At 49.0% G+C, this 24,196-nt stretch overlaps 4 protein-coding genes across 6 annotated transcripts in view; 3 read left to right on the top strand and 1 right to left on the bottom strand.

The window, feature by feature from the left end:
• arhgef10 (Rho guanine nucleotide exchange factor (GEF) 10) overlaps positions 1–2,036 on the top strand; it is a 39,604-nt gene extending 37,568 nt beyond the window's left edge. For both annotated transcript variants that reach the window (XM_076161665.1, XM_076161664.1), the window contains 3 exons: positions 339–461; positions 574–1,107; positions 1,193–2,036. In XM_076161665.1, the coding sequence (XP_076017780.1) occupies positions 339–461; positions 574–1,082 (632 nt within the window). In that variant the 3' untranslated portion in view covers positions 1,083–1,107; positions 1,193–2,036. The remainder of the gene's footprint in view (positions 1–338; positions 462–573; positions 1,108–1,192) is intronic.
• Positions 2,037–3,602: 1,566 nt separating this feature from the next.
• Positions 3,603–8,554, top strand: kbtbd11 (kelch repeat and BTB (POZ) domain containing 11). Its single transcript, XM_076161771.1, has 2 exons — positions 3,603–3,951; positions 5,047–8,554. The coding sequence occupies exon 2, from the start codon at positions 5,139–5,141 to the stop codon at positions 7,179–7,181; it is 2,043 nt and encodes a 680-aa protein (XP_076017886.1). The 5' UTR covers positions 3,603–3,951; positions 5,047–5,138; the 3' UTR covers positions 7,182–8,554.
• Positions 8,555–9,608: 1,054 nt separating this feature from the next.
• Positions 9,609–13,674, top strand: lgals8b (galectin 8b). Its single transcript, XM_076161641.1, has 8 exons — positions 9,609–9,787; positions 9,988–10,076; positions 10,474–10,684; positions 10,765–10,884; positions 10,981–11,007; positions 11,114–11,202; positions 11,282–11,447; positions 12,087–13,674. The coding sequence occupies exons 1-8, from the start codon at positions 9,749–9,751 to the stop codon at positions 12,234–12,236; spliced, it is 891 nt and encodes a 296-aa protein (XP_076017756.1). The 5' UTR covers positions 9,609–9,748; the 3' UTR covers positions 12,237–13,674.
• A 54-nt stretch (positions 13,675–13,728) lies between these two features.
• Positions 13,729–24,196, bottom strand: part of LOC143009599 (palmitoyltransferase ZDHHC14-like) — a 29,371-nt gene continuing 18,903 nt past the window's right edge. Inside the window, exons 5-10 of one of the 2 annotated variants that reach the window (XM_076161638.1) lie at positions 23,717–23,854; positions 22,850–22,903; positions 21,604–21,701; positions 20,883–20,992; positions 18,216–18,321; positions 13,729–14,865 (exon numbers count right to left, since the gene is read on the bottom strand). In XM_076161638.1, coding sequence (XP_076017753.1) covers positions 14,392–14,865; positions 18,216–18,321; positions 20,883–20,992; positions 21,604–21,701; positions 22,850–22,903; positions 23,717–23,854 — 980 coding nt within the window. In that variant the 3' untranslated portion in view covers positions 13,729–14,391. The remainder of the gene's footprint in view (positions 14,866–18,215; positions 18,322–20,882; positions 20,993–21,603; positions 21,702–22,849; positions 22,904–23,716; positions 23,855–24,196) is intronic. The other variant, XM_076161640.1, reaches the window with a different exon arrangement.

The following is a 24,196-nucleotide window of genomic DNA, read 5'->3' as shown; positions in this document are numbered from 1 at the left end:
AGGCCTGTGAAGTGGCCCGTTCGCTCTGTGCAGCTGGAGTGTGTCCGACCCTGTAAATCTCTGTGTTTGCCAGGTAACATTTGTTTGTTAATCTCTGTGTTCCAACATAATGCCAAGGGCTTCACACAACTGAGCTCTAAAGAGGATCAGCACGAGTCCTGGACACAGCTCCAACTGGTGTTTGAATCTGGTTGAATAATTCCCTTTTTACATAAAGAAATAAAATAGTGAGTTATGGATTTTGGTAAATGAAGACAAGTCGTTCAATCTTCACTCATGTTCTTTATTACTTCCGGAGCAATCAAAGCATTAAGCCCTCTCTGCCCGTCTACCTGCAGGGAACCAGCGGGTGTCTGTGAGCAGCCTGCTGGTCTGTCACGGTCTGCTGCTGGTGGGGACCAACCTGGGTGTGACTGTGGCCCTCTCCGTCCCCAGACTGCAGGGAATCCCTAAAGTCACAGGTAACAAACATCAAGCACGTCACAGATCAACTGGACTCTGAGCTGTTGGTTAAACTGTCACGTTAGAAACATCATACAGACATAGATCCTGTCTGTCTGTCCCTGTGTTCAGGTCGGGGGATGGTGTCCATGCACGCACACAACGGACCGGTCAAGTTCCTCTCCATGGCTGCTGCCGTGTGCAACCGGACTTCAGCCCCGCCATCCACCGGCAACCCCCCGACCTCGGCTCAGACGGTAGAGTCAGAGGACCGGGAGACCGCCCAGCCCCCCCCAGACTCAGCCCAGGCCCCCCCTCAGGGCCCGGGTGTGTGGTTGGGAGAGGCGGGCTGCACCACCATGGCTCTCCAGGACTCCAAGTCCTCCTCGTCTTGCGGCTCCCTGGCTCCGTCCCAGGGCTCGTTGGAGCACGGGCCTGAAGACGGCGCCCTGTACGACCTCCTGCACGACCCCGCCCACCATCAGAAGAGCCGGCGGGCCAGCAAGGTGGACGTCAGCTCTCTGCTGGTGGTGTCTGGGGGCCTGGGCCACCGCCGGGTCAACAAAAAGACCAAGCAGTCCCGCCATGAGGACACCACATCCACCATCATGGTCTGGCAGATCCCCTTGATCCACATGTGACTCCCAGAGACGGGAACATCACCAGGTCAGTGCAGAACCACAGCAGGTCATCAATCACCAGCTGAGAAGGAGAACCTGTAAGAATCTTATCTGTATTTGTCTCTTTTCAGGTGAAAACAGGAGAGCGGAGATGTTTGGGATCAATCAGTACAGATGAATACAAACCAGAAGTGTATTAAGCACTGCAGGGGCCCCAGGACGGACCTGTGAGGAACTCTTTGACTGGACCACAGAGGATCTTCATAACCACTGGACAGTGTTACAGCCGCCTGCAGACGGTGGATCAAAAGGATCTGCTCGTCTCAGGAAGTCTCTCATTTCAGTTGACTTCAGTTCAATAACATTCAGCTAACGTGTTACATTTAAACTACAGCAGAGCTTTGTGGACCAGGCAGTTAAAGTGATACTCTGAAGATTCGACATTTTTCTGTACTTTTTCACCGATTTCTACCTTCTAGTAACTTCCGGGTGCCTCCTCCCATCAGTTGTGGACGTGTTCGTGTTCATACCAGCAGGAGAATCCCCAGAGAATCACTTTAACTTTGTGAAACTGCAGTATTGGCATCAGTGTTGTGGGAGCGTTGAAACTGTTACACAAACATTTGACTGAGTTTAGGGTTTTGGCCGATGTTTGCTCCACTTTCAAGGCCGCAGTTGTAAATATGAAGTGTGACAACTTTATATCCTTACACCATTGTGTTACAGAGAAAAGGGATCAAAGGGTTTGATATTGATGACTGAATAGTTTTGGGGGTGCAGCTTGGAGAAGATCCCTGCTGGCCGGGTTTCTACTCAGACAAGACAAAGAGAGAGGAGACCAGGAGAGGTGTGTGTGCCTGTTTGTTACGTAAGCATATTTAAAAAAAGGATACAAAGCTTTATAATGTCTGTCAGATTGTGTTTGTACTTCTGTTATGTATATTAACAAATACATAAACAAATCCTTTCTATTGAGCAACTTTGTTTGAATGTCTGTGAGCGTTTTTCATGAAGAATCTGTTCATTTTCAAACCTGACCCGTTTCTACATTACACACAAGACAATCAGTCGTTTAAAGTGTTTTATATATTGGCTGAATAAAGAGAATTCGTCGATCAATTCCTCGCGTTCTCTGGACTCAGGTATAAATCTAGCAGAGTTTTCCAGATTTCCAGGAGCCTGAGTTTGTCCCCCTGCCTGCAAATGAAGCCAAACTCAACTAAAGATGCTGTGGAATGAGAGCAGATCAATAAAGCAGCTACTTGACTCTACACACACTAACCTTGTGTCTCTGTGCAGCTCTGTGTACATGCTGCGACTAGCAATGTGCCCGAGGCCCCGAGGAGCCCGGCCCGACCTTCCCGAGGTTTTCCTCCGCTCATTCCTGCAGCTCCGGTGCACTGAGCGTCGGGGTCAGCTCCTCTCTCGTAAACGCCCACGTCCGCCGTTGCACAACCAGATCTCGCCCGTTATCGCTGCAAAACCAAAATAGACAAAGATGCCTTCGATTTGGAGCTCTGAGTTTCCTCTCTGTCACTTTGTTCTTCCTGCTGCACGTTGGCCCGGTCCCAAACATGAGCTCATCACATTCGGGGGGGGGGGGGGGGGGGATATGTGCCGAGTGTGTCTCTGAGTTAAGATAATATTTAACTGCTGTGATGCCGACTCGTATTTACTAACCACAACCTGTCGACGCCTCTGATAAGCGGAGGACTTGGCCGAGGAGCCGTTTGTCTGCCTGGGTGTTGTCATTAGTCACGTTTCCAGACAGCCGTGCAGCAGGAAGTCTTTTGTTTTTCTCTTCAACCTTGATGTTTCCATGGCGACGCTCATTTCGTGTGTGTGTGTATCAGTGTGCAGTGAGTCTTTGTTCTCAGAATACCTAACATTAAGCCTCCCAGCAGAACGCCCTCTAATCTCACAGTGCTGATAGGTGTGCGATGCCCTTGCTGCCGCTCTGTTTGGGTCGTTTCTATTTATATAGGTGAAGGCCAGAAGCCTCTGAGGAGAAGAACTCTGAAGGCTCCAGGATCGGATCTGCTCCTCCTGCTGCTCCTCCTCCTGCTGCCCAGGGAGGCTGAGCTATTTTTTTATCTGGCATGTTCACGTGTTGAGTACTCTCAGTCACATGGAGACACGACTCTGCTCCACATTTACTCTGGTATTGGAATCAAATGTATAAAAGTACGTCTTCTACAGAATTAGTGATTAACTGCAGAAACAGCTGGTGTACAATATGGATTTGACAAGTTAATATCAATGCCTCTTTAGTTATTGATTACTTGATAACAAAGATATTTCACCTTCAAGGGCGTCAATAACGTCACACTAATGAAGTCATTGGATCGTTACTGAGGGGTTCCCCTTGTCATAAGGGATCCCACTCGATCTGTGGGCGTGTGTGTGTGTGTGTGTGTGTGTGAGATCCCCGACCCTCCACGCCCCCATGGTACCCTGCCCCCCCCTCTCTCCTGGATGATGCGTACCGGAATGTGTCGCATCTTCCTCCGCCGCGGTGTGTAGGGTTAAAGCAGACGGAGGGGGCGCGGTTTAACTCCATGATAGCCGCCTTACTGTAGTCAACTGTACCAAAAAAATAAAAGGACAACAAAACAGCGCAGGCGGCGCAGGTTCGGAGCTCAATCTGGGAGAAAACACGCGGATGTGCGCCGGAGCTCCGCGCGGACCTGAAGGATCCGCGCTCGAATCCCGTTTGTGTTTGACTGCAGGCGGATGAGACAACGAGTGAGGCGCGTGAGAGGATCAGCGGGGAGCGGATGGGACGGACACGCAGGATCTGTGGAGGCGCTGCGGATCCAGGGAGTCTCAGTCTAGGAGCCTTACGTAACGAGGAGCGGTGCGGAGTCTGAGGGAAGCGGAGAGGACTCAGGTAGGTCCAATGCACCGGAAACTACCGAGAACCAGGTCTGGATCTGAACAGAATCCTACACTGACTGGAGCAACAGAACGAGCTGTAACTTTATGATCCGTGTGTGTATCGATCAGACGGGATTCTCGTCTCTTAATCGATCAGACGCGTTCATCAATCGAGTTTCTGAGGGGGAATTACAAACATCATTCTGCCGTCATAATTCACATTAATCCCCATCAAGGCTGCACCATTTGCGCATGCGCCCTGACCGTGGCCAGATTAACGCAGGCGAACAGGTGTTCGTTACGGCAGCCGGTGACGGTTTGCGGCACTGACCTGAGTGCTGCCCACCGTTTGGATTCATTACTGAGACACGCAGAAAACAGAAGAAGAAAGAACTGAACTTTCATATGGGAGAAGCGGCGTTTGTAGTGAAACAGCGCCGACTAGAGAGCCGTGAAGGCGCGTGCAGCCGCAGACAGGTTTAATACTTCTGTGTTTCTTGTAATTTTCGATAAAATTGCTATCGAAAAAGCTGCAGCTGTTAAAGATTATTTTGTATTTTATGTCCTACTGTAACTGAAATTTCGTGATTCTCAGTGTAAACAATCTTTTAGAAAATTAGGAAAATGTTGATGTGGATTTGAATTGATTTGATTATTGTTTGCAAAAATGTTCTTCATCTTGAAATATTTTTGAAAAGAATTGCGAAATTAAACCGCATACAAATCTGAAAAATAAAATAAAAATAAAAATTAATAAAAAAAAATAGGGTATTTCTATCACAAAAACAATTTGGAGAAATGTACGTTATCCAATTTAAAATAAGAAGTCCGTCAAAACCTGGAAAGCACAGTATAAACAGAGAAAACAAAAATAGTTCTAACTTGTCTGTTTTGACAAATTATCTCTGAAATGTTTTAATTTCTAGGGCAGAGCTCCTCAAACTTCTCTACACACACACACCTGATCAGGTCATAAATACAGTGTCGCGGTACTTGAGACCCAAGATGGAGAACCTCTGCTGTAGGTAGAGAACTGTTCCACATGTTTTCTCGTCACGTTCACCTGGTTTTAACTTTGCTCCTCATTTCCTCATTTCTCTTCCTGCAGGTAAAAAAGTTGAAGTCGTGACCATGAGTCTGACATTCTGCTCAGCATGATCAGACAAGACGGCGTCTCTCGTCAGCAGTGAGCAGCTCAGGATGAGCGAGGGCCACAGGCAGGGGGGCGGGGCCGTCGCCGTGGAGGCGGACGTCATCCTCCACGCCGTGAACCCTGACCTCAGCATGACCCCTGAGAATGATGGGAAACTGTGTCCGTATTACGTTCAGGGATTCCTGCAGGAGGAGCAGGACTTCAGCCCTCCTGCCGTGTTCCAGAAGGAATACCTGCTGGACGGGAGGCTGGTGGACGGTGAGAGAGGTAACGGCTCGTACGCCCCCAGAGAGAATCAGGGCAACCTCTCCAACGATAAGGAGCAGACCGACTCCTCTGTGTCCAATCACAACTCAACAACTGGCTTACAACAAAACTACACACACAGCAAAAATCACAATGGTTCCAGCATCAAAGTGTCCAAAGCAAAACAGGAAGCAGGTGACGGCGTGTGCGTCCTCAGAGAGACTCGGGGTTCTCCCTCGGACCAGGCGACGGCTGTGCCTGGCACTCATTGTATCAGCGCTGGAACAAAGCCAACCCTTGAGGATCTGGGTCAGGCGTTCCCCCCCGGCTCCCGTGCTGCCGACCCGCCCGCCTATGAGTCACTGTACGGCCGCTCTGTGCTCAAATCCAACATCCAGAGTGGCGATAGCATTCGGGAGGCTCCGGACTCGGCGACGTCTGATAGAACAGAGACGGATTTGGTCATCGAGGTCGGAGGGAAGACGATCAGCGCTCACAAGTCCGTCCTGGCAGAGAAGAGTGACTACTTCAAAGCTCGTCTGTCCAGAGACATCCTGAAGGTGAAGGGCATCAGCTACAAGACTCTGACCACCTTAGTAGATTATGTTTATACGTCTAAGATGAACGTACGCAAAGACAACGTGGTGGACGTCATCACAGGGGCCAAGATCCTGCAGATCCCGTGTGCCGTCCAGGCCGCCATGGACTCCATGTCCGAGCAGATCACACCGGGGAACTGCTACGAGATTCTGACCATCGCTAAAAAGCAGCGGCTGAGTGAGCTGAAGGAGACGGCCTACAGGTTCATGAGCGACAACTTCCTCCAGATCCTCAAGGACCCGTCTGTGTACGGGCGGCTGACCGGATCGGAGAGGGATCTGATCCTCAAGAAGAGAATGGAGGGGAAGACGGCGCTGATGGTGGCAGAGATCAACGACGTGTTCGACCGCTCGGCCAGCCGCCCGGCGAGTCGCTGCAGCAGCCGGCCTCAGAGCCCTCTGTCTGTCGCCTCCTTCGAAGAGACTCACATGATTTACTGCTTTGATGAAACCGCCAATGACTGGAGGCCTCTGACGGCCATGCCAGAGGACGTGAACACTAAAGGCTGCGGCATCTGCACCATGTACAACTACCTGTTTGTGGCCGGGGGCATTAAGGGCTACGGGGACAAGGGGAAGGTCTCAGATAAAGTCTTCTGTTACAACCCGGTCACCGACAGCTGGGCCGAGGTCCGACCCCTGAAGCAGGCCCGGGCTCAGCTGAAGCTCGTCTCCACCGACGGCCACCTGTACGCCGTGGGAGGAGAATGTTTGTTCACGGTGGAGAAGTACGATCCCCGCATGGACCGCTGGACCACGGTGGCCCCGTTACCCAAAGGAGCCTTCGCCGTGGCCCACGAAGCCACGACGTGCAACGGAGAACTCTACGTCTCCGGAGGCTCCCTCTTCTACCGCCTCCTCAGGTACGACGCCAAGAGGGACGAGTGGCAGGAGTGCCCCTACAACAACAGCAGGAAGCGTTCCACCGACATGGTGGCTCTGAAGAGCTTCATCTACCGCTTTGACGTCAACCGGGAGCAGGGGATCAGCGTGTTCAAGTACAACACCATCGTGAAAATGTGGCACGACTGCGCCTCGCAGAGACTCGGCAGCCATTTACCCTTTAGGTGCGCCGTCATCGGGAACTGCATCTACTGCGTGAACAAGAGCCAGACCCTCCAGTTCCTAGTGGAGGAGCAGAGCGGACACTTTGTGGAGGAGCCGCTCAGGCCTCCTCTGGACGCTAAAGGAGTCCTCTTTCCTTTTGTCCTCACTTTGCCTGAGAAGACTGAAAAGGTGACATAGACCAACTCGCCCATGTAAAAACTGGAATAGGCTGAAAACCTCAGATCCACGTTTCAGTGTCGGCTTTGTATCTCGCTCTCTGTCTGCCTGCTTGCATTGGAATGTGTGTGTGTGTGTGTGTTTGCATGGCAAGTTAGTGCATCTGCAGGGCGAAGCCTCACAAAGAACACACTCTCCAGTAAACGCCACGCATGTGTGTGCGTGTGTCTGTAAGATGACGACACCGCGGGCGTGGCCGTGTCCATTAGTGTGTGTGTGTGTGTGTGTGTGTGTGTATCCTCTGTGTTTGGTGCAGTAGAGTCACAACATGTTCACTGCTGCTCTGTGATGATAAACTGTGTGTTGTGTTGCAAATTATAACTGGAAACAAAGAGGAAGATGTGAATGATGTTCTATGCAAATGAAGCTGAGATGCTGTTTAACAGTTAGAAGAAGGAGGAAACATCTTAGATTCGTCCAGACTTGGTTAATATTCCACTCTGGAGATCTAATCCCATCTCTGTCATGAGGCTGAAACATCTCAGGAGTCTGAACACAAAACTAAATCACAGATTACTTTAGACATCGACCTAAAAGAACACGAGGAAGAATTTATTTTTGATTCACCATCTGCCATTTAGCTGAGAGTCTGATATCTGATACGCTCCCACAACTGCCAAAGATGAACCGAGGAAGATGAAGATGGAAGATCTAATTCATATTTTTACATAATTCTGTGCGAAAGAGTTCCCCAAACTGAAGCTCCGTGGCGTTTGCTGCTACAGACACGTTCAGGAAGGTTTCAGAAAGCCATGACAACGTTCCTGTTATTCTCCTTTCCCGTATTGATTTCGAGCAAACACACACACACACACACACACACGCATGGAACGCCTCCTCACTGCATCCTGTCAGCTCTCTAACCTCAGCATGGGCAGTTTACAGCATCACACTGCATCTTCTGGTCTCATGTTGACACTGATAAACATTCTTTTATCGCATTTAGTGGATATTTATACGCGCCGCTCTACATTCTGCTCTACATTCTGCTCTTTTAGCCGTTTTTCCCCCCAGTGTTTGTTTGCTGCAGTAACACAGTGAGAGTCGCTAAGCTGATCCTGGTTTATTCTTAGAACAAAAGCGCTTTTTTAGTAACGTTTGTAAACATGCCACTGTGAGCCGGACAGAATGGATGTGGTTTGACCTTTTTGGTTTCTTTGCTGGATGGAGTTGATATTGTGTGAGTCTTTTGTATGGATTGGTATTATTATGATTATTTTTGGATCTGCTGCTGTGATGGACAGTACGGTGACGCCATGCTAACACATTAACTGTTGGATAATGTATAACAGCCCAAACTAAGTGCTTCAAATAAAATATTTTGTGTCTGAAAATGATTTGGCCTCTTCGTGCATATTTAATGGAGTAAAAGCTGCATTATGAGTGAGCTGCTGTTTATGGAGCAGAGCTGCCATCTAGTGTCCACTGGCTGTAACAACACCCTGTGCAGGTAACAGCAGTAGAATATTGGGATGGGGGAGTGACTTTTAAAGGATTTTTTGCGCTTTATAATTCATCTTGGCATCAAACTGACACGAGGTTTTTCATTTTGTTTCTTATTTGGAGTAAAAAAGTACATTTCCCTTTAAAAAGCTCCCAAATTCACCTCAAAACCACCGAGTCCACACTCTTATATTCTGGACCTGAGCTCTGAAGGTTTGTGTCTCCATGGCGATGACCTGTGACCTCCAGGTGGGATGTGGACAGACAGCTGATGCACATTCAGGCGTCTCCCTAAACACCTCAGGGTGCTGAGATCTAAGGTTTGGTCTGAAGCGGGCGGCTCAGAGCTCCAGCTTGGATCCATGAACCTGCAGCAAAAACAACAAGGAAAAAATGGAATACTGTATATTTATGACCAAACTCATTTCTGTTGTGTTTGAATGTGCGAGACAAAGGAAGTAAAGTCATTGGAATTACTGAGAAATGATAAAGACTTAGATCAATACTAAATTTGAGACGTTTCTTATTTTGTTAATTATTTGTCTATTCTTCTCTATTAATGACGTCGTTGTGTGTGTGTGTGTGTGTGTGTGTGTGTGTGTCCTCCTGTAACCTGAAGTATAATGTAATGACTCACAGATGACAAACGCAGAGTCAGAGAGGAGCAACATGTTGGTTTGAGCTCATGGAGAAGCTGATCCTCATTAACCCTCATTAAATAGACATTTTAAGACGCAAAACCAGCCTAAACTACATCACTCGAGCCTCTGTGTCATAATACAACTTTTACAAACAAACAAAGTCACCATAATGTTTTTATATGTAAATAATTAACGCGTCTTCTCGGCTTATTTCTAAATGTGCCGAAAAAAACCCAAAGCCTATCTTGTCGCCGGTCACGTGTCAGCCTTAGCGCATGCGCAGTGGCCGTGTACCAGGCGCTGATGGAGAGAAGATGCGCGCCACCCTCCGCCCTCCAGTAACGCAGCAGCAGGAGTGAGCCGCCGCCTGATCCGCCGCAGATACCGGAGAGTCGGAGCCGTTTGGCCGCAGCTTGTTGCCGTCGATCCCCCCCGCCGGCCTCCATGTCTGTGGCGAACGCGAAGCACACGGTGCTCGACCCGGTAAGAGGCGTCACGCTCACCGATCAGCTCCATCTGATCACCGATAGATCAATAGATGCTCATCGATACCGGCACGCGCAGCCAGGTGTTTTTTTACGGCATCGCGGCTCCACTTACTGCACGGTCACGTCATAGTAACTACACAGTGATTACGTCGGTGTGTTAGCGTGCAGGTGTGATTCTGTGTCCGGTCCCCGCAGGTGATCCCGTACACCGGGAACATACCGGGAGGCCTGAACCCGGGGGAGCTCATCATCATCCAGGGCACCGTGCAGCCGGACGCTGACAGGTGAACAGAGCGTGTGTGTGTGTGTGTGTGTGTTTTATGTCTTCAGATGTCGCTTTTCTGACGTCATGTGATTTATGCTGTGATCACTTATTGAGGCTTTAAGTCCATTAAGAGATTAATCAACTTCTGTCTTTACATTTACAAATAATTAAGCTGTTCAGTTGCTCTCCAGTTTCTCCTCCTCTACCTGGAGGTCAGAGGTCAGGTTCAGCAGGAGCTCAGGTGTTTTTTCAGGACATTTTGTTCAGAGGCTCTTTGGCGTTATACTGGCACAATGCTTCAGTCTATAAGTCTCTGTATGAAGGTTCTGATCTGACAACATTCTGAGCCTTAATGGACCCAGAGAACCGTGTGAGGATCCAGATTCTGCAGCTGTGAGTGTTCCCCGCCTCTGCAGGTTCCAGATCGACCTGTCGAGCGGCTGCAGCACCAAGCCGCGCTCCGACGTGGCCCTGCACCTCAACCCTCGCTTCAAAGGCTCGCCCTGCGTCGCCTGCAACTCCCTGCTGCGGGAGACGTGGGGCCAGGAGGAGACGCTCCACCAGCTGCCCTACAAGCGCGGCGCCCCCTTTGAGACCATCATCATGGTGCAGCAGGACGCCTTCAAGGTCAGGGGAGGAGCCTGGCGCATCACGGGAGCTACGGAAACGGGACAGGAAACACTAAACTCTCTGGTCTCGTCCCACAGGTAGCAGTGAACGGCGCTCACCTGTTGGAGTACAGACACAGAGTCCCACTGGACCGAGTGGACACGTTCTCCGTCTCCGGGAAGGTCAGGGTGCACGCCATCGGCTACATCCCAAACTCAGTAAGAGCTTTGTCCTTCTAGTTCAATCACAACTTTAACTAAATCTGTTTAAATCGTTTGCTTTACTGATCCTAAACTTCTCTTTCCTCCTCACAGGCGATCTATTCAGAATCAGGCGATCTGGTGAGTTTCTCTCTTCTCAACGTTAAATCATTGACAGTTAAGCAGTGGAAACATCAGGGCGTCTTCAGGTGTAGATGATGAAGAGCGTTCCTGCTGACCGTTTCAGATCCTCCCGTACAAAGGCAGCATCCTGAAGGGTCTGAGCCCCGGCCAGCACATCACCATCAAGGGTCAGATCAGCATGTACCCCCACAGGTGAGCCCAGACCCCTCACACTCAACACACCGTACCAGGTGAAGATGTTTGTTACCTGCGCCTCCTCGTCTTCCTCCAGCTTCACGGTGAACCTCCGCAACAGCAGGACGGAGAACATCGCCCTGCACCTGAACCCCCGCATGAAGTCCGGCACCTTCGTCCGGAACTCCTACCTGGGAGAGTCCTGGGGCCGGGAGGAGCGGGAGCTGCCCTTCTTCCCTTTCTCTGCCGGGGAGTACTTTGAGGTGAGCGCCACCTGCTGGACGGGACTCGGAAGGGTTTGGTTGCTTTGGTTTCGCTTTGATGTGTTGGAGGGAAACAGAACTGTGTACAAGAGTAACAAGTTAATTCTGTAAAATCTGTAAAATCTGTACATCTATATCATCTACATCTATAGTTTCTTTCTGTAACATTTTTCCCTCTGTTCCTTTTTTGAGACTTTGACACAATTTGTGATCACATCATAACAATAACAAACAAGTTAACAGGAAAGCATGGAATATTCAAACACAGCAAAAATTCTCACCTCCACCATTTTTGCACAATATCTGAAATGTTATGATGGATTTCAGTGATTTTATTCAGCAGAGTGTAGAGGGATGAGCTCATCGTAGATTCACACAGATCAGGATCCACACACTGGAATTTTTTTATTTTCTTTAAAATTGCAAATTTAGTCATTTTCTGCCACTTTTGCACATTTCTGCTAAACTTGAGGTGCTACTCTCACTGAACTCTCCCAGGCAGATGTCTTCTGTGTTCCGGGCTCCAGATGTTGATGCTGACCTATGACCTCATGCAGGGGTCACATGTATGTTGTGTGATGGTGACCCTGTTACAGATGAGACCCTGACCTAAACCACACTCACCTTTGTCTCTGTCAGATTCTCGTCCTGTGCCAGCCGCATCAGTTCAAGCTGGCGGTGAACGGCTCGCACCTGTTTGACTTCAGACACCGAGTGCAGGACCTGAGCAGCATCGACCAGCTGGAGATCATGGGCGACCTGGAGCTCAACGACGTCAAACTGTGGTGAACACGACACCGCAGACGCACTGGAGAGAGGGGGGTAGGTTACATATGGGGACCAGGACCGACCGAAGACGGCGTTTAGGTCCCGCCGAGGCCTAAACGGTCCTGATCCCCGGCGGTGGCGGCGGCGGTGCATGAGCTCGTTGTGCTGAGTGGCGACCACGACTTTTTACAGCTACGAGTTAGTCGGCCTTGGTTGGTTTCTTCTTCTCCTTCTACTGCATCTCAACTGTACAATTAAAAAGGGAAATTCTTGTAAAAACTTTAAAAGTGTTTTAGTCAGCAAGTCTGGACGAGGCTGAAGTCAAGGCCGACCATCTGAAGGAGCGGAACTCATCGATTGTACAGCCGACATAAAAAGCGTGGGAACGTTTCCTATCTCGCTTCATTAAGCAGCCAGGCTTTGTGTTCTTTTTAATTAAAGCATATTTTTAATGACAATGATGGCCATCGTCTGATCTACATTTTTAATTAAGTAGGAGGACGTGCCTGTGAAGTGCGTCTGCGCCCGGTTGGTTCTTCCTTATTTAAGCTCCACTCCTTCATCCGTCCATGACGTCATCATGACCCCACGCAGTTCAAGCACAGTTCAGAACAGAAACTTACAAGCTTTTATGCAAGTTAGAGCCGTTTTACTTTACCGCTTTACTTTCCAGTTCTCACTTTACTACTGCTGCTCCACACACACACACACACACACACACACACACACACACACACACACACACACACACACACACACACACACACACACACACACACACACACACACACACACACACACACACACACACACACACACACACACACACACACACACACACACACACACACACACACACACACACACACACACAGACCTTTTAAGTGCAATATTTGTTCTCTGTAGTAAATTATGGGTATGAAGAAGTCTGTGTATCATAAAGTGATTTAATAACAATAAACTGTGTCACTATGAGCATGGCTGTGACTCCTGACTTCACTTTGACTCCTGACTTCACTGTGACTCCTGACTTAGCAGGTTTGATATCTTCCCCAAACAAAAGATTAAGACAGATACGATCCAAATTTAACAACCGCACGGTCAGCAAAGTCCCTCAGGAACACAGAGATCACCTGTGAATGCTGCCAGAGGAGAAGGGAGAGAAGATGGCCTCCGTCACAAAGCTGCTCTGGTCCTCCTCAGACTCAGCCTCAGACTCAGCCCCAGACTCAGCCTCAGCCTCAGCCTCTTTATCTCTGCTTATGATTAAAATACAGATTAAAATACAGCTTCAGAAAAACTGGACCTTGAGTTCAGTTCTCTAAGTGAACCAGCAGAGGGCAGAAGAGACTCGGTGAAGAATTTCAGGCTGCATTAGAAACACAATCACAACCCAACAATTCATTTTGATCATCGTTTTTAAAAACTCATTTAGGCTCGATGAGACGTCACAAAGTAACTTTAACTCAAATGTCAGCGCTCTGTAAACCAAATCAATAATGTTATAATCTGGTCCCATAAAAAGTTGGTCTTTTATTAATATCCACAGGAAATCGTATACTTTGTAAGAGAACAATAATAATACGTTGGTAAAGCAGGACGATGGCGTCTCGGCGACATCACCCTGCCGACCGCTCACAGGAACGTCCAAGAAAAAAGGCATCAGGAGCTGTCCAATCAGCAGAGGGCACACAGGCGGGAAAACACGCCAGACCCGTTAATCCATTGAGAAAAAACAAACAAAGTATCCAGATGGTTAAAAAAAGTCACGTAATGTCAAAAAACATCAATTCATTTTTGCTCGTGATGGCGTCGACCCTCAGACAAACGGAAACTCCACTCCCATCCACTATGGACCATGGACGAGGAGGAGGAGCGTGTGTGTGTGTGTGTGTGTGTGTGTCTGAGGTGTCGTATGTGGCCTCCACACCGGGACCTTCTGGTCTGGTCCCAGTGAGGAGTTTGGCACGATATTGGCGAGCAGAATGGCGTCGGGTGTCACTTTGCGTCGGTTCCTAGCAGCTGAACTTAAGACTTTACAGTTCTCTAGTTCTGCATTGTGTGGAGGAGAGAGACGGAGAGTTGATCTGGACCAAACGGAGGAATTCCAAGGTTTCAGAGGCTAAACCGATGTTTCCAGGAGGGAGGAAGAGGAGGAAGAGGCTAGATCCCAGCGTCAGACAGAGCTGAGCTTGACCAGTCCTCTGACCGAGTCCTCGTGTAGCGAGTCCTGGCTGGCTGGATTGTAGAAGCCGGCCTGCATGGTGTGGCTGTGGCCCAGGGGGCTTCCACAGGGGAGCATGCCCGGGGGCGAGGGCACCTCCTCTGGGGTCAGGAAGTGGTGATGGACCCCCGGGTCCTGCAGCATGGGGTGGCTGTGGTTGTGTGTGTGTCCGTGTCCGTGCATGGGCAGCGTGTCGGCGGCCTCGTGACAGCTCAGGCTGGGGGTGGAGGTCGGAGGGGTCGGCTGGCCCAGAGGCATGGAGGTGCACGGGCCGGCCAGGGTGAGGGAGGTGCGCACGGACAGGGAGCCGCCGTTCTCGGGGGGCGCCGTCAGGATGACTGGCTCGCTGCTTGGCTGCTGGAGTAAGGGGGTGGCGGCGGCCTGCAAAACGAATTTGGTGCTCTGAATGCACTGATCTTGGTCACACTGAGGGAGCAGAGGAGGAAGAGGAAGATGGGGATGGATAAGATAGATAAGATGCCCAGGGTGAAGAGAGGGAACGGAAAACACACGAGAGGCGGAGAAGCAGGAAGAAGAACGGATCAATGGAGAGAAGCCAAAAGAAGAACATGACGGGAGGGGGGGGTGGATGATGATGATGATGACGATGACGATGATGATGAGGAGAGAAGAGAAGAGAAGAGAAAGGAAGGAGATGTTAGTAACCTTATTAGAATGCAGAGCGACACTCAGACTGCATCTGCCTCAGTAACAACAGAGCTGAAGTCAATAGACAGAGAAGAAGACGCCGGGCAATTAAGTCCCGCCTCATGCCCGATTGATCACTCATGCCTGGCTTCAGAGTGGAAGCGGCTCATGTGAATACGCTGCACGGTAACCGAGACAGGGCACGAGGCGCCATGGATACCAGGAGATCACCTTCATCACCTCAGACAGAGAGAAAGCCGTTTTATTAGACACCTCCGGAAGAAGAGAAATCAACAGTTTTGCGGCGGTGACGGGCATCAGAGCCTCGACCTCCATCTCACCTCTCTGCCACAGTCTCACTGACCTGAAAGGAGCAGATGACACAGGAGATTCAAACAGAAGTTCCACCACCTTTGAGTTTATTCTCCCGGCTTATCAATCCTCTTATCGGCTGCACGTAGTGTTTAAGAGCTCGGGTTCACTCCAGGTTAAATCACAAGACTAAGATTCCAGCCTGGGTTCGTTGACCTCGCACGGGGCCGCGTCAGCAATTTTACCAGGGATATGAAACGGAGTGTCACAGCTACACTGACTCAGCAACTACAACAAACAACCAAGGAAGGGAACTAGTTTGGACGTAAATAATCGAAAATCATGACAAAGAACACACAGCTCTGTGACACAAACACGTCTTCATCACTGTGGAGGAAGCTACAGACACAGATTCACCCTGAGGAGCACAAACACAACTCAGATCAAATGGAGCATTGATTACAGGTCTCATAATCCACACACACACACACACACACACATTCTTTCTCACACATCGCACGTTAAGATGACGATCAAGGAAGTGAAGTCAGGCTCAACCAGGAAAACAGGTAACTCCTGCTTTTCTGCTGAGTTATAACAACAGCAAACACACTAAAGGCGTTGAGAAAACAATGAGACAAAGGCTGATCAACCATCCTGTGCCAGACAGGAAGTAAGACAGAATCGGATATTAGCCAACGTCTTGTATCATGACCGTGCCTGGCCGTCAGCCACGCTTCCCCTGACGACGGCCTGTGGCGTACACTCAATTATGTCATGCGAGTGTGTGTGGAAGTGAAACTGTAGCATGAAGTGCGTCTGTCACAAGTGTCCCTGCTCGCCTGCAGCCACACCAAACCTACACACACACACGGTTGCATGCCAGATACTCCATTTACAATGCAAACACACTCAACCTGTGTACTCAGACACACACACACACACACACACACACACACACACACACACACACACACACACACACACACACACACACACACACACACACACACACACACACACACACACACACACACACACACACACACACACACACACACACACACACACACACACACACACACACACGACAAAATCCATCACTGCCCATAAAGTGTGTATTCATCTTTTATACTGTGGGACGTCCAGGTGATTGATGGATCAGAGGTGTGAAGTGCAGCTGACCAAGTAGACGCCTGATCGTATATCAGCGCTCGGCTAAATACAGAGAGGACGCGGCGTTGTGGTCTGAGAGCCGGCGTGGAAAACGACCCGCGCAAATCACAGCCGGTCGATTAAACTGAACGCCCGTCTAAAAGGAGACGTCAAAGGTTCTAAAAGGAGGAGGAGGAGGAGGAGGAGGAGATGAAGGATCCCAGTGATCCGACACATGAGACGACTGCAGAGGTGAAAACTGTCAAGCACTTCCTTACAGCCACAACTGGGCTGGGCTCGCTGTCGCACACGTAAGCACACACACGTGGTCTAATTTAGGGGTTGAAATGGAAACATGGCGAGAATTTGAGAGGCTTTAAATCAGAGTGAAACCTGTCAGACGCTAATCTGACGACAGGAAACGAGCCGCTGCTGTCGGCGCACAGGTCAGCACAGGCAAACCGCTCCTGCTGACATTTAAAGGATCAGTCTGTTTACCGACCGCAGCCTTTTCTCATTCATTTAAACGGTATTTACTACTCTCACACACACTCACACACACACTCACACACCTCGCTGTGTCATCATGACGGGCAAACTGGACCGCATGAATGCAGCAGTTGTCGTTGAATAAGAACAACGATATGGATTCACTTCATTGGGACTCAGCTGAACAAACAAGAGCGGCGCAGCAGAGTGTGTGTGTGTGTGTGTGTGTGTGTGTGTGTGTGTGTGTGTGTGTGTGTGTGTGTGTGTGTGTGTGTGTGTGTGTGAGAGAGAGCGAGAGCTCAAACAAAGGCCATTTATCTGTTGTTCCGCATTCATTATCTACATGTGGCCCTCACTCTCCTTGCCAAGGTCACATGTTCCAGGTCCTTAAACCAAACGCACCTGCTGGTCACTCAAATCCTCAACATGCGACCCCAAACCATCCAAATCAAAACATTTGGAGTGTCATTTCCAGGGCAAAGTTCATTTGCACCCACTCGTCTGTTAGAGAGAGAGAGACAGTTCCGTCGTTGTTTGGCAAATGAACAAAAGGACAAATGGCTCGCAGTCCGTCAGCATGAGGCGACTCGGTCTCACCGCGACGCAGTGCTGACCGGTGACTGGCATAGCCGGGAGACGCGTTATGGCAGGCGAGACAAACGAGTCTATGAAAACAAGCAGACATGGCAATGCAGACAGACAGACAGACAGACAGACAGACAGACAGACAGACAGAGAGAGAGAGAGAGAGAGAGAGAGAGAGAGAGAGTGAGAGAGTGAGAGAGTGAGAGAGTGAGAGAGAGAGAGAGAGAGACGGAGAGTGAGAGTGAGAGTGAATGAGGGAGAGAGAGGAGCAGCAGCATGTTTGGCTCTCACGTGGAACATCACTGCCGTCTGAAGCAGCACTGGTCTTCTGTTACTCACTTTAAAGTTACTAAGTTACTAAGTTACCATCCTGTTCCTGAAACCTCATCCACCCTGACCTGAATACAAAAGTACAGCAGCAAAAAGTCACCAAACGGCGCCCGCAATCTGTACACGCAATCTGGAAATTGACCCTGATTTGCATCATTCCCAAAGTCTCCCAAAGATTCCTGTGTTTCCCGTGAAAGGTTATCGGTTTGGTGCTGAGGAGGCGGTCGGGTCGGAGTCGGGTCGGGTCAGAGTCTTACCATGTGGCTCTGCTGCGACTGGGTGGAGCCGTACATTGTGATGCCGTTGGTGGGCGGTGCCAGCTGCGGCGCGTCTGCCTGGACGAAGCCCCGCCTATCGATGAGACTGGACAGAGAGAGAAACACACACACACACACATGAGGACATACAAGGGGTTCATTCACAAATAACACACAGAGAAGCAGCAGCATGCTCATCTACATGATTAGGTCCGTGCCTGATAGCCAATAGTCTGAGTATTGATTGATCTGTTGCCTCTGCACACACGGGCCTCATTATTTTTAGTTTTGCATATTGGTAATGAGATGCAGAGTGTGCAGGAACTCTGCCCTCGCCCACAAAACAAAACACAGCTATAAATCACGGCGGACACTCGGTGGGGTGAATCATTACTTCTATCCCATCATCATTAATGCTGCAGGACTCTGACACAGCCGGCTGATCGGAACACGCCGCCGTGCATACAAACGCCGCCGTGCACGATGAAGGTTAATCTAAAACCACAACAAGGCGGTGGAAAGTGTTAAACCAGCGCGAGCCGGGTAACTAGATAACACAAATCATGATGACAGAGAGGAGCGGGGGGGGGTGGGGGGGACCGACATGGACTCGGAGTGCAAGTGGGTCGTTAGAGAAACTCGTGGAAGCGGCGGCGGCGGCGGCATCGGGGTCTCGTGTTGGAGTTGTAAATAAAGTCTGGAATGTCTGTAAATACGGTCAGGAGGGAAAACATAGAGGCTAATGCAATGAGAACGTGAGTCAGTGTTTCAGCAGGGAACGAGCTGTGTGTGTGTGTGTGTGTGTGTGTGTGTGTGTGTGAGAGCGCGTGCGTGGGTGACAAAGCATTGCTTGAATAGTCCAAAGCTTAGGTGAAGCATTCCTTACTCATTGGTGGACCCAGCTGTGGGAAGCCTGCGTCTGGCCAGGCACACACACACACATACACACACGAACACAGACACACACAACACAACAGATGGCAGCCACCTGTGTAGCAAAGACTTTCCTTGGCCACCCACTGGAATCATTACAGTTGAGTTATGTGTTTGTGTTGTTTAGAGACGCTGCAGATTAAAGCCTCCATTACGGCTCCACTCTAGCTGGGCTGAATGTGGCTTTTATTGTGCGTTTTTGCCCTTAAAGACTCATCTAATAACAATAACAACTCATCTGAATGCATCATTGTGACTGAGCACGGTTGAAACGTGGCTCATTTCCATTTAATGTTATTTGCTGGCTGTACAACACTTTCTGGTCCAGATCGTGACCTGAGAATCGCATTAGAGAGACCATTACCGAGAACAAACAGGTCCTCCTCAACCAAAACACGGTGCCAATAACTTCAAACCTGTTGTAAAGGAGTGAGTCAGTCCACCTTTTAAAACTGTAAATTAGACCGGCTGAAGAATTGGTGCCAATAAAACTCCTCAAATGATGCAAAATGCTCCGAAAGGATGTTTAAAATTCAGTGGGTAAATGTCTCATATCTGCCTCATAAAAGAGATCATTTCCTATCGTGAGCGGACACGAGCAGAAGTGGAGAGTCTGCGTGTGTGTGATTGTGAGCTCGGTGACGTCTCGGCAGCGTCGGTTCGAACCTCGTATCGTCAAAGTGTCCAGTAAAGATAAGAGCGGATAGCGGCTATCTGGGTCCAGTTGTTGAGCAGCGCGCTCTCATTTATGACCTCAGTGCCACTGTGACATATGATACGGAATACTGATGACTTTTATTGTGTCAGGATGAACGGCCATCCCAGATTTGCCAGTTTGACATCTGCGTAATTGTCGGGGGAGATGTGAAGGACGTGAAACGATCTGGGAGGCAAAGCCGGAGGGAGAACGGGTAAAGCGTGCTGGCGTTAACAGTCACATGGACGCCAGAATGAAGGGATGACAAGTTGGCAGGAATTTTTGTTGGAATCACATGAGCGGCAAAAGTGTGAAATCCAATCAAATTTGCCAACTTTGATGTTGGGATTTGGTTGGAGTTGGCCTGAAATCCTCCCCCGTCTTTTGCAGCATCTCAATGTCTATGTGTGTGTGTGTGTGTGTGTGTGTGTGTGTGTGTGTGTGTGTGTGTGTGTGGAGAGAAGAAGAGGCTGCTCATTTCACAGCAGCTCTAACTGTTCTTCATCAGCCTCCTGGTCAAAACAGAAGACAGCAACTATGTAAAAAATTTAATTTTAAGTTTCCACATTAAAGGATGAGTGGTGATTGGATCGACTCCCTGTGGACCTGCAGAGTTTCTCCATTCATGCTGATGGCGGTCTATAAGACGCTACCCGGGGAAAACCCAACTCATTTCTCAGGGTATTATTATCTTATTTGTGAAATGTATAAAGTCAATACAAAGTCCAGCCTGTTTAGTGAGGTAACAGACAATCTGAGAGGTAAAGTGGGGAGGAGGATTCTTCTCTAATTCAATCTGCCAGCAATCTAAACAGTTTAAAGGACTTAAAGACCTAAAGGCTTTTCAGTAAAACATCTTACTGAAACTACGAGGAACACGTCTCCTTTTAGTTATTGTGCGTTTCAGATAAGATATACTTATTATACAACACAACACGTTAAGCATGATCGTGACAGATGAAGATATGTTGTCATCTGTGAGTATGTCGCTCAACACACACACACAGGCTCTGTACGTTCATCCATGAGTTTCCTACCTCGGGGGCAGAGGTCCGCACAGCGCCGCACAGCAGTTGGTCACTATATTGCCGTAGCTGTAAGGATTATAGTTGTCCTTCCCTCTTTTTGACGACCACGAACCTTTAATCTGGAGGAGGAGAAGACCCCACACACACACACACACACACACACCATCGTTTCAGAGGGAATGTTGGATAACTTCGAGTGTCACAGAGAGGCCGGTAAACACAGAGCGGTTTGTGCGTCTGACATTATGTTTGCACATTGTGTTGAAGTTGTTCACTGGGATTGAACGTGAACCCTTGGCATCATAACCACAGCCGGGAAGCGAACAGGCAACTCCTATTTCACTTCAGCATCTCTACCCATCGACCACAGAGCGATGTTGGGAAGTTTAAATGCATTTAAAAGTTACTGCTGTGATTAAGGGAACAAATCAATTTCTTCCCCATGTATAAAACCTAATGATATTGCGCTCGGAACAAATCAAAGTAAGCTTACTCCAGATTGTAAATTGATTTATTCAGGCATGTAAACATCTTAGTCTGAGTGTGACGCCTCCGACTCGCCTCATACTGTGATTACACAACATGTTGTGTTTACTCAGAGGAATCCTATTGAATCAGTCCATGTAGGAGAATTAATTGCATCAGCGACTCTGTGTAAAAGTATTCAGCCTGAGTTTAAAGAGCACAAAGAGCTGTAACATATCTCCTGATCAGAAATGTCCATACTCACATCTTCGTTGGTGGTCTGGTTGGAGCTGATCAGGTAGGTGTGGAAGCCTGAGAGGCCCACTATGGACCAGACAGAGAAGAAACACACCACCACCTCCAGTACAGTGACACCAAGAAGTCAAGGAAGATTTGAGTCCATACAGTACAAAAGGTGATGAAATCGTTCTACATTGTATCTTTCGAGCACCAATGAGACACCACCCCTCACCGAAACTGTATTAAGTACAGCACACAGTCAAGTTTTTGCCCTATTACGCCCCTATTACATAAACTACAAAACGACCATGCATCATTCTGTGAGCGGCTCTGGGAAACTCAACTTAATGACCTCACTCTGCCCCCTCTTTCTATCCTAATCTCTCTCTTTTTCCTCTCTTCCAAACGTCTCCCTCCTTAGCAAGGACAAAACATGTCATCATTCACCAAGTACAAATGACTGCCGCGATACTATCGACTCCCAATTCCCCTTTATTAGACCCCTGTAGGACACGGACTCTGTTATCAGCTTGGCTTGGCACACTTTTATCCACCAGAGGAAGGAGCGGTTATCTCACTCAGCCATAGAGACGCAGAGTGAGAGAGACTCCGGCCTCGTGCTCTCATCTTGATTTGTGACTCAGTCTGTCAGGAAGGTGACATTATACAGAGATGAAAGCCGACTGCTTCCGACCTCAGCTGCTTGGATTCAGGGCCAAAAGCTGAGGTCAAATGACGCGACACTAAACATTATTGAAATATCCCAATCTGAAGATGTGAATTGCACATTGAGTGATTTCCGCTGATGTTAAGACAATAAGCTGACATACTTGATTTGCAACAGCTGCGGCTTAAAGTGTCTCGCACACACTTTGCATCTATCACGCAGACACAGATGCGCTCGTATAAAAACCCTGCTCGCAGAACGCTACTGAAGAAGGAGGGGAGATTTAAAGCCAAATTAAATCAAAGAAAGAGCGAATCAATCACCGCAGATGAGTGAGGATGAGTCGACGTGCGTGCTGCGTAAGCCCGATGGGCACAGGACTAAAGGTCTAATCAAGATGCACAGTCATGCAAAGCACTGGAATGCTGCAGACAAAGACACGAGCGGCGGATGGAAGCGGTCTAAGCGAGTCATGTGCAGTACGACCTGTAGCTGTGTGGACTAGTTAAGTGTGTGTCAAGTCAGAGAATACGCTGAGGAATATGGAGGAATACAGGAAATCTATGCTACTAGTAGTATCTAGTAGAACTTAACTCAGTGCAAGGATATCTGGCCGGACTCTCTTTAAGTGCATTGAGGAACCCAAGTTGATGGGAGTCTGCGGAGAGAGAAAAGTCAGCAGTTTCCATTAGCGTACATTTGTGTCCACCACATCATACACACATCAGCATTCAAACAACATCAACACCAACCCCCCGATGCAGCAGCTTGTATCAGATGCTACACACTCTGCAATTACCTGCTGCAGAGTCTCTTTCTTTGTCCACGTCTAAGTGGGCGCTGTCAACAAGATGAACTGAGCTGGACACAATGTGCCCACTTACATTGACATTCCAATTTAACTACCGTCCGTGCTGAGGACGGTGGTTTGAGTCTGAACGGACCAATAGGTTTGTGTAAGGCAGCTGTGCAGGCCTCTGTGGCTCCTGACCAGCCAGGACCACAAAGAGCATGCGGTCGCTTTCTTACAGATGCGGCAAATGAAACGACAGGTTCAAATAATGGACAGACCTTCACAAAATTACATAAAACCTCATCAATACACACACACACACACACACACACACACACACACACACACACACACACACACACACACACACACACACACACACACACACACACACACACACACACACACACACACACACACACACACACACACACACACACACACACACACACACACACACACACACACACACACACACACACACACACACACAGAGAGAGAGAGCCCCCTGCCTGCTCCCAGCTGGAAAGCCAGTAACAAGCCAGAATGCCGTCGCTTTGCACACCGCCCACTTACAACCTGCTGGCTAAAGACACACAAAGAACACACACCATGGAGCAGTGTGTGAGGGACATCCGTGTCTGTAACCCGCCCACCCCCCTCTCCCCAGCCACTTACTTAAAATTATATGCGTGATGACGAAGGCGAAGATGAAGATGGTGAGGAAGGAGAGGGAGAGGATGAACATGTAGAAGAAACGGTAGTTCCTCCTTCCCACGCAGTTCCCCACCCAGGGACAGTGGTGGTCAAAACGTTCTGAGGGACACAAAAGAGTGTGTGATATCAGCTGCTGGACTAACAAGGGAAACAACAAAAAGACGATTTGGTTTGATTCTTGTTCAAACGTTCAGAGCACAAAGCGAGAGAATAGCAACAGCAGCAGCTTACCGCCGTCACAACAGCAACAAAGCTCCCTAAATAAACCAGCTACTACGAGTTAGTGGCTGGCCTCGGTGTGTGTGCAGGCTATAAAAAGACCAAATGTCACTGTGGGAGTGTGTGAAGTTTAAAGTGAGGGAGAAAAACACCACTTTACTAGGTCAGGGGATATCACATCTCCACTGAGAGAGAGCTCAACCTGCGGGAGTCTGAGGACAC

Source organism: Genypterus blacodes, unplaced genomic scaffold (genome assembly GCF_046128005.1).
Source record: "Genypterus blacodes isolate CSIRO-AG114 ecotype Tasmania unplaced genomic scaffold, CSIRO-AGI_Gbla_v1 ptg000112l_1, whole genome shotgun sequence".
Taxonomy (NCBI): domain Eukaryota; kingdom Metazoa; phylum Chordata; class Actinopteri; order Ophidiiformes; family Ophidiidae; genus Genypterus; species Genypterus blacodes.
The sequence above is the reverse complement of the archived record's forward strand: the minus strand, read 5'-3'. Positions and strand labels throughout refer to the sequence as shown.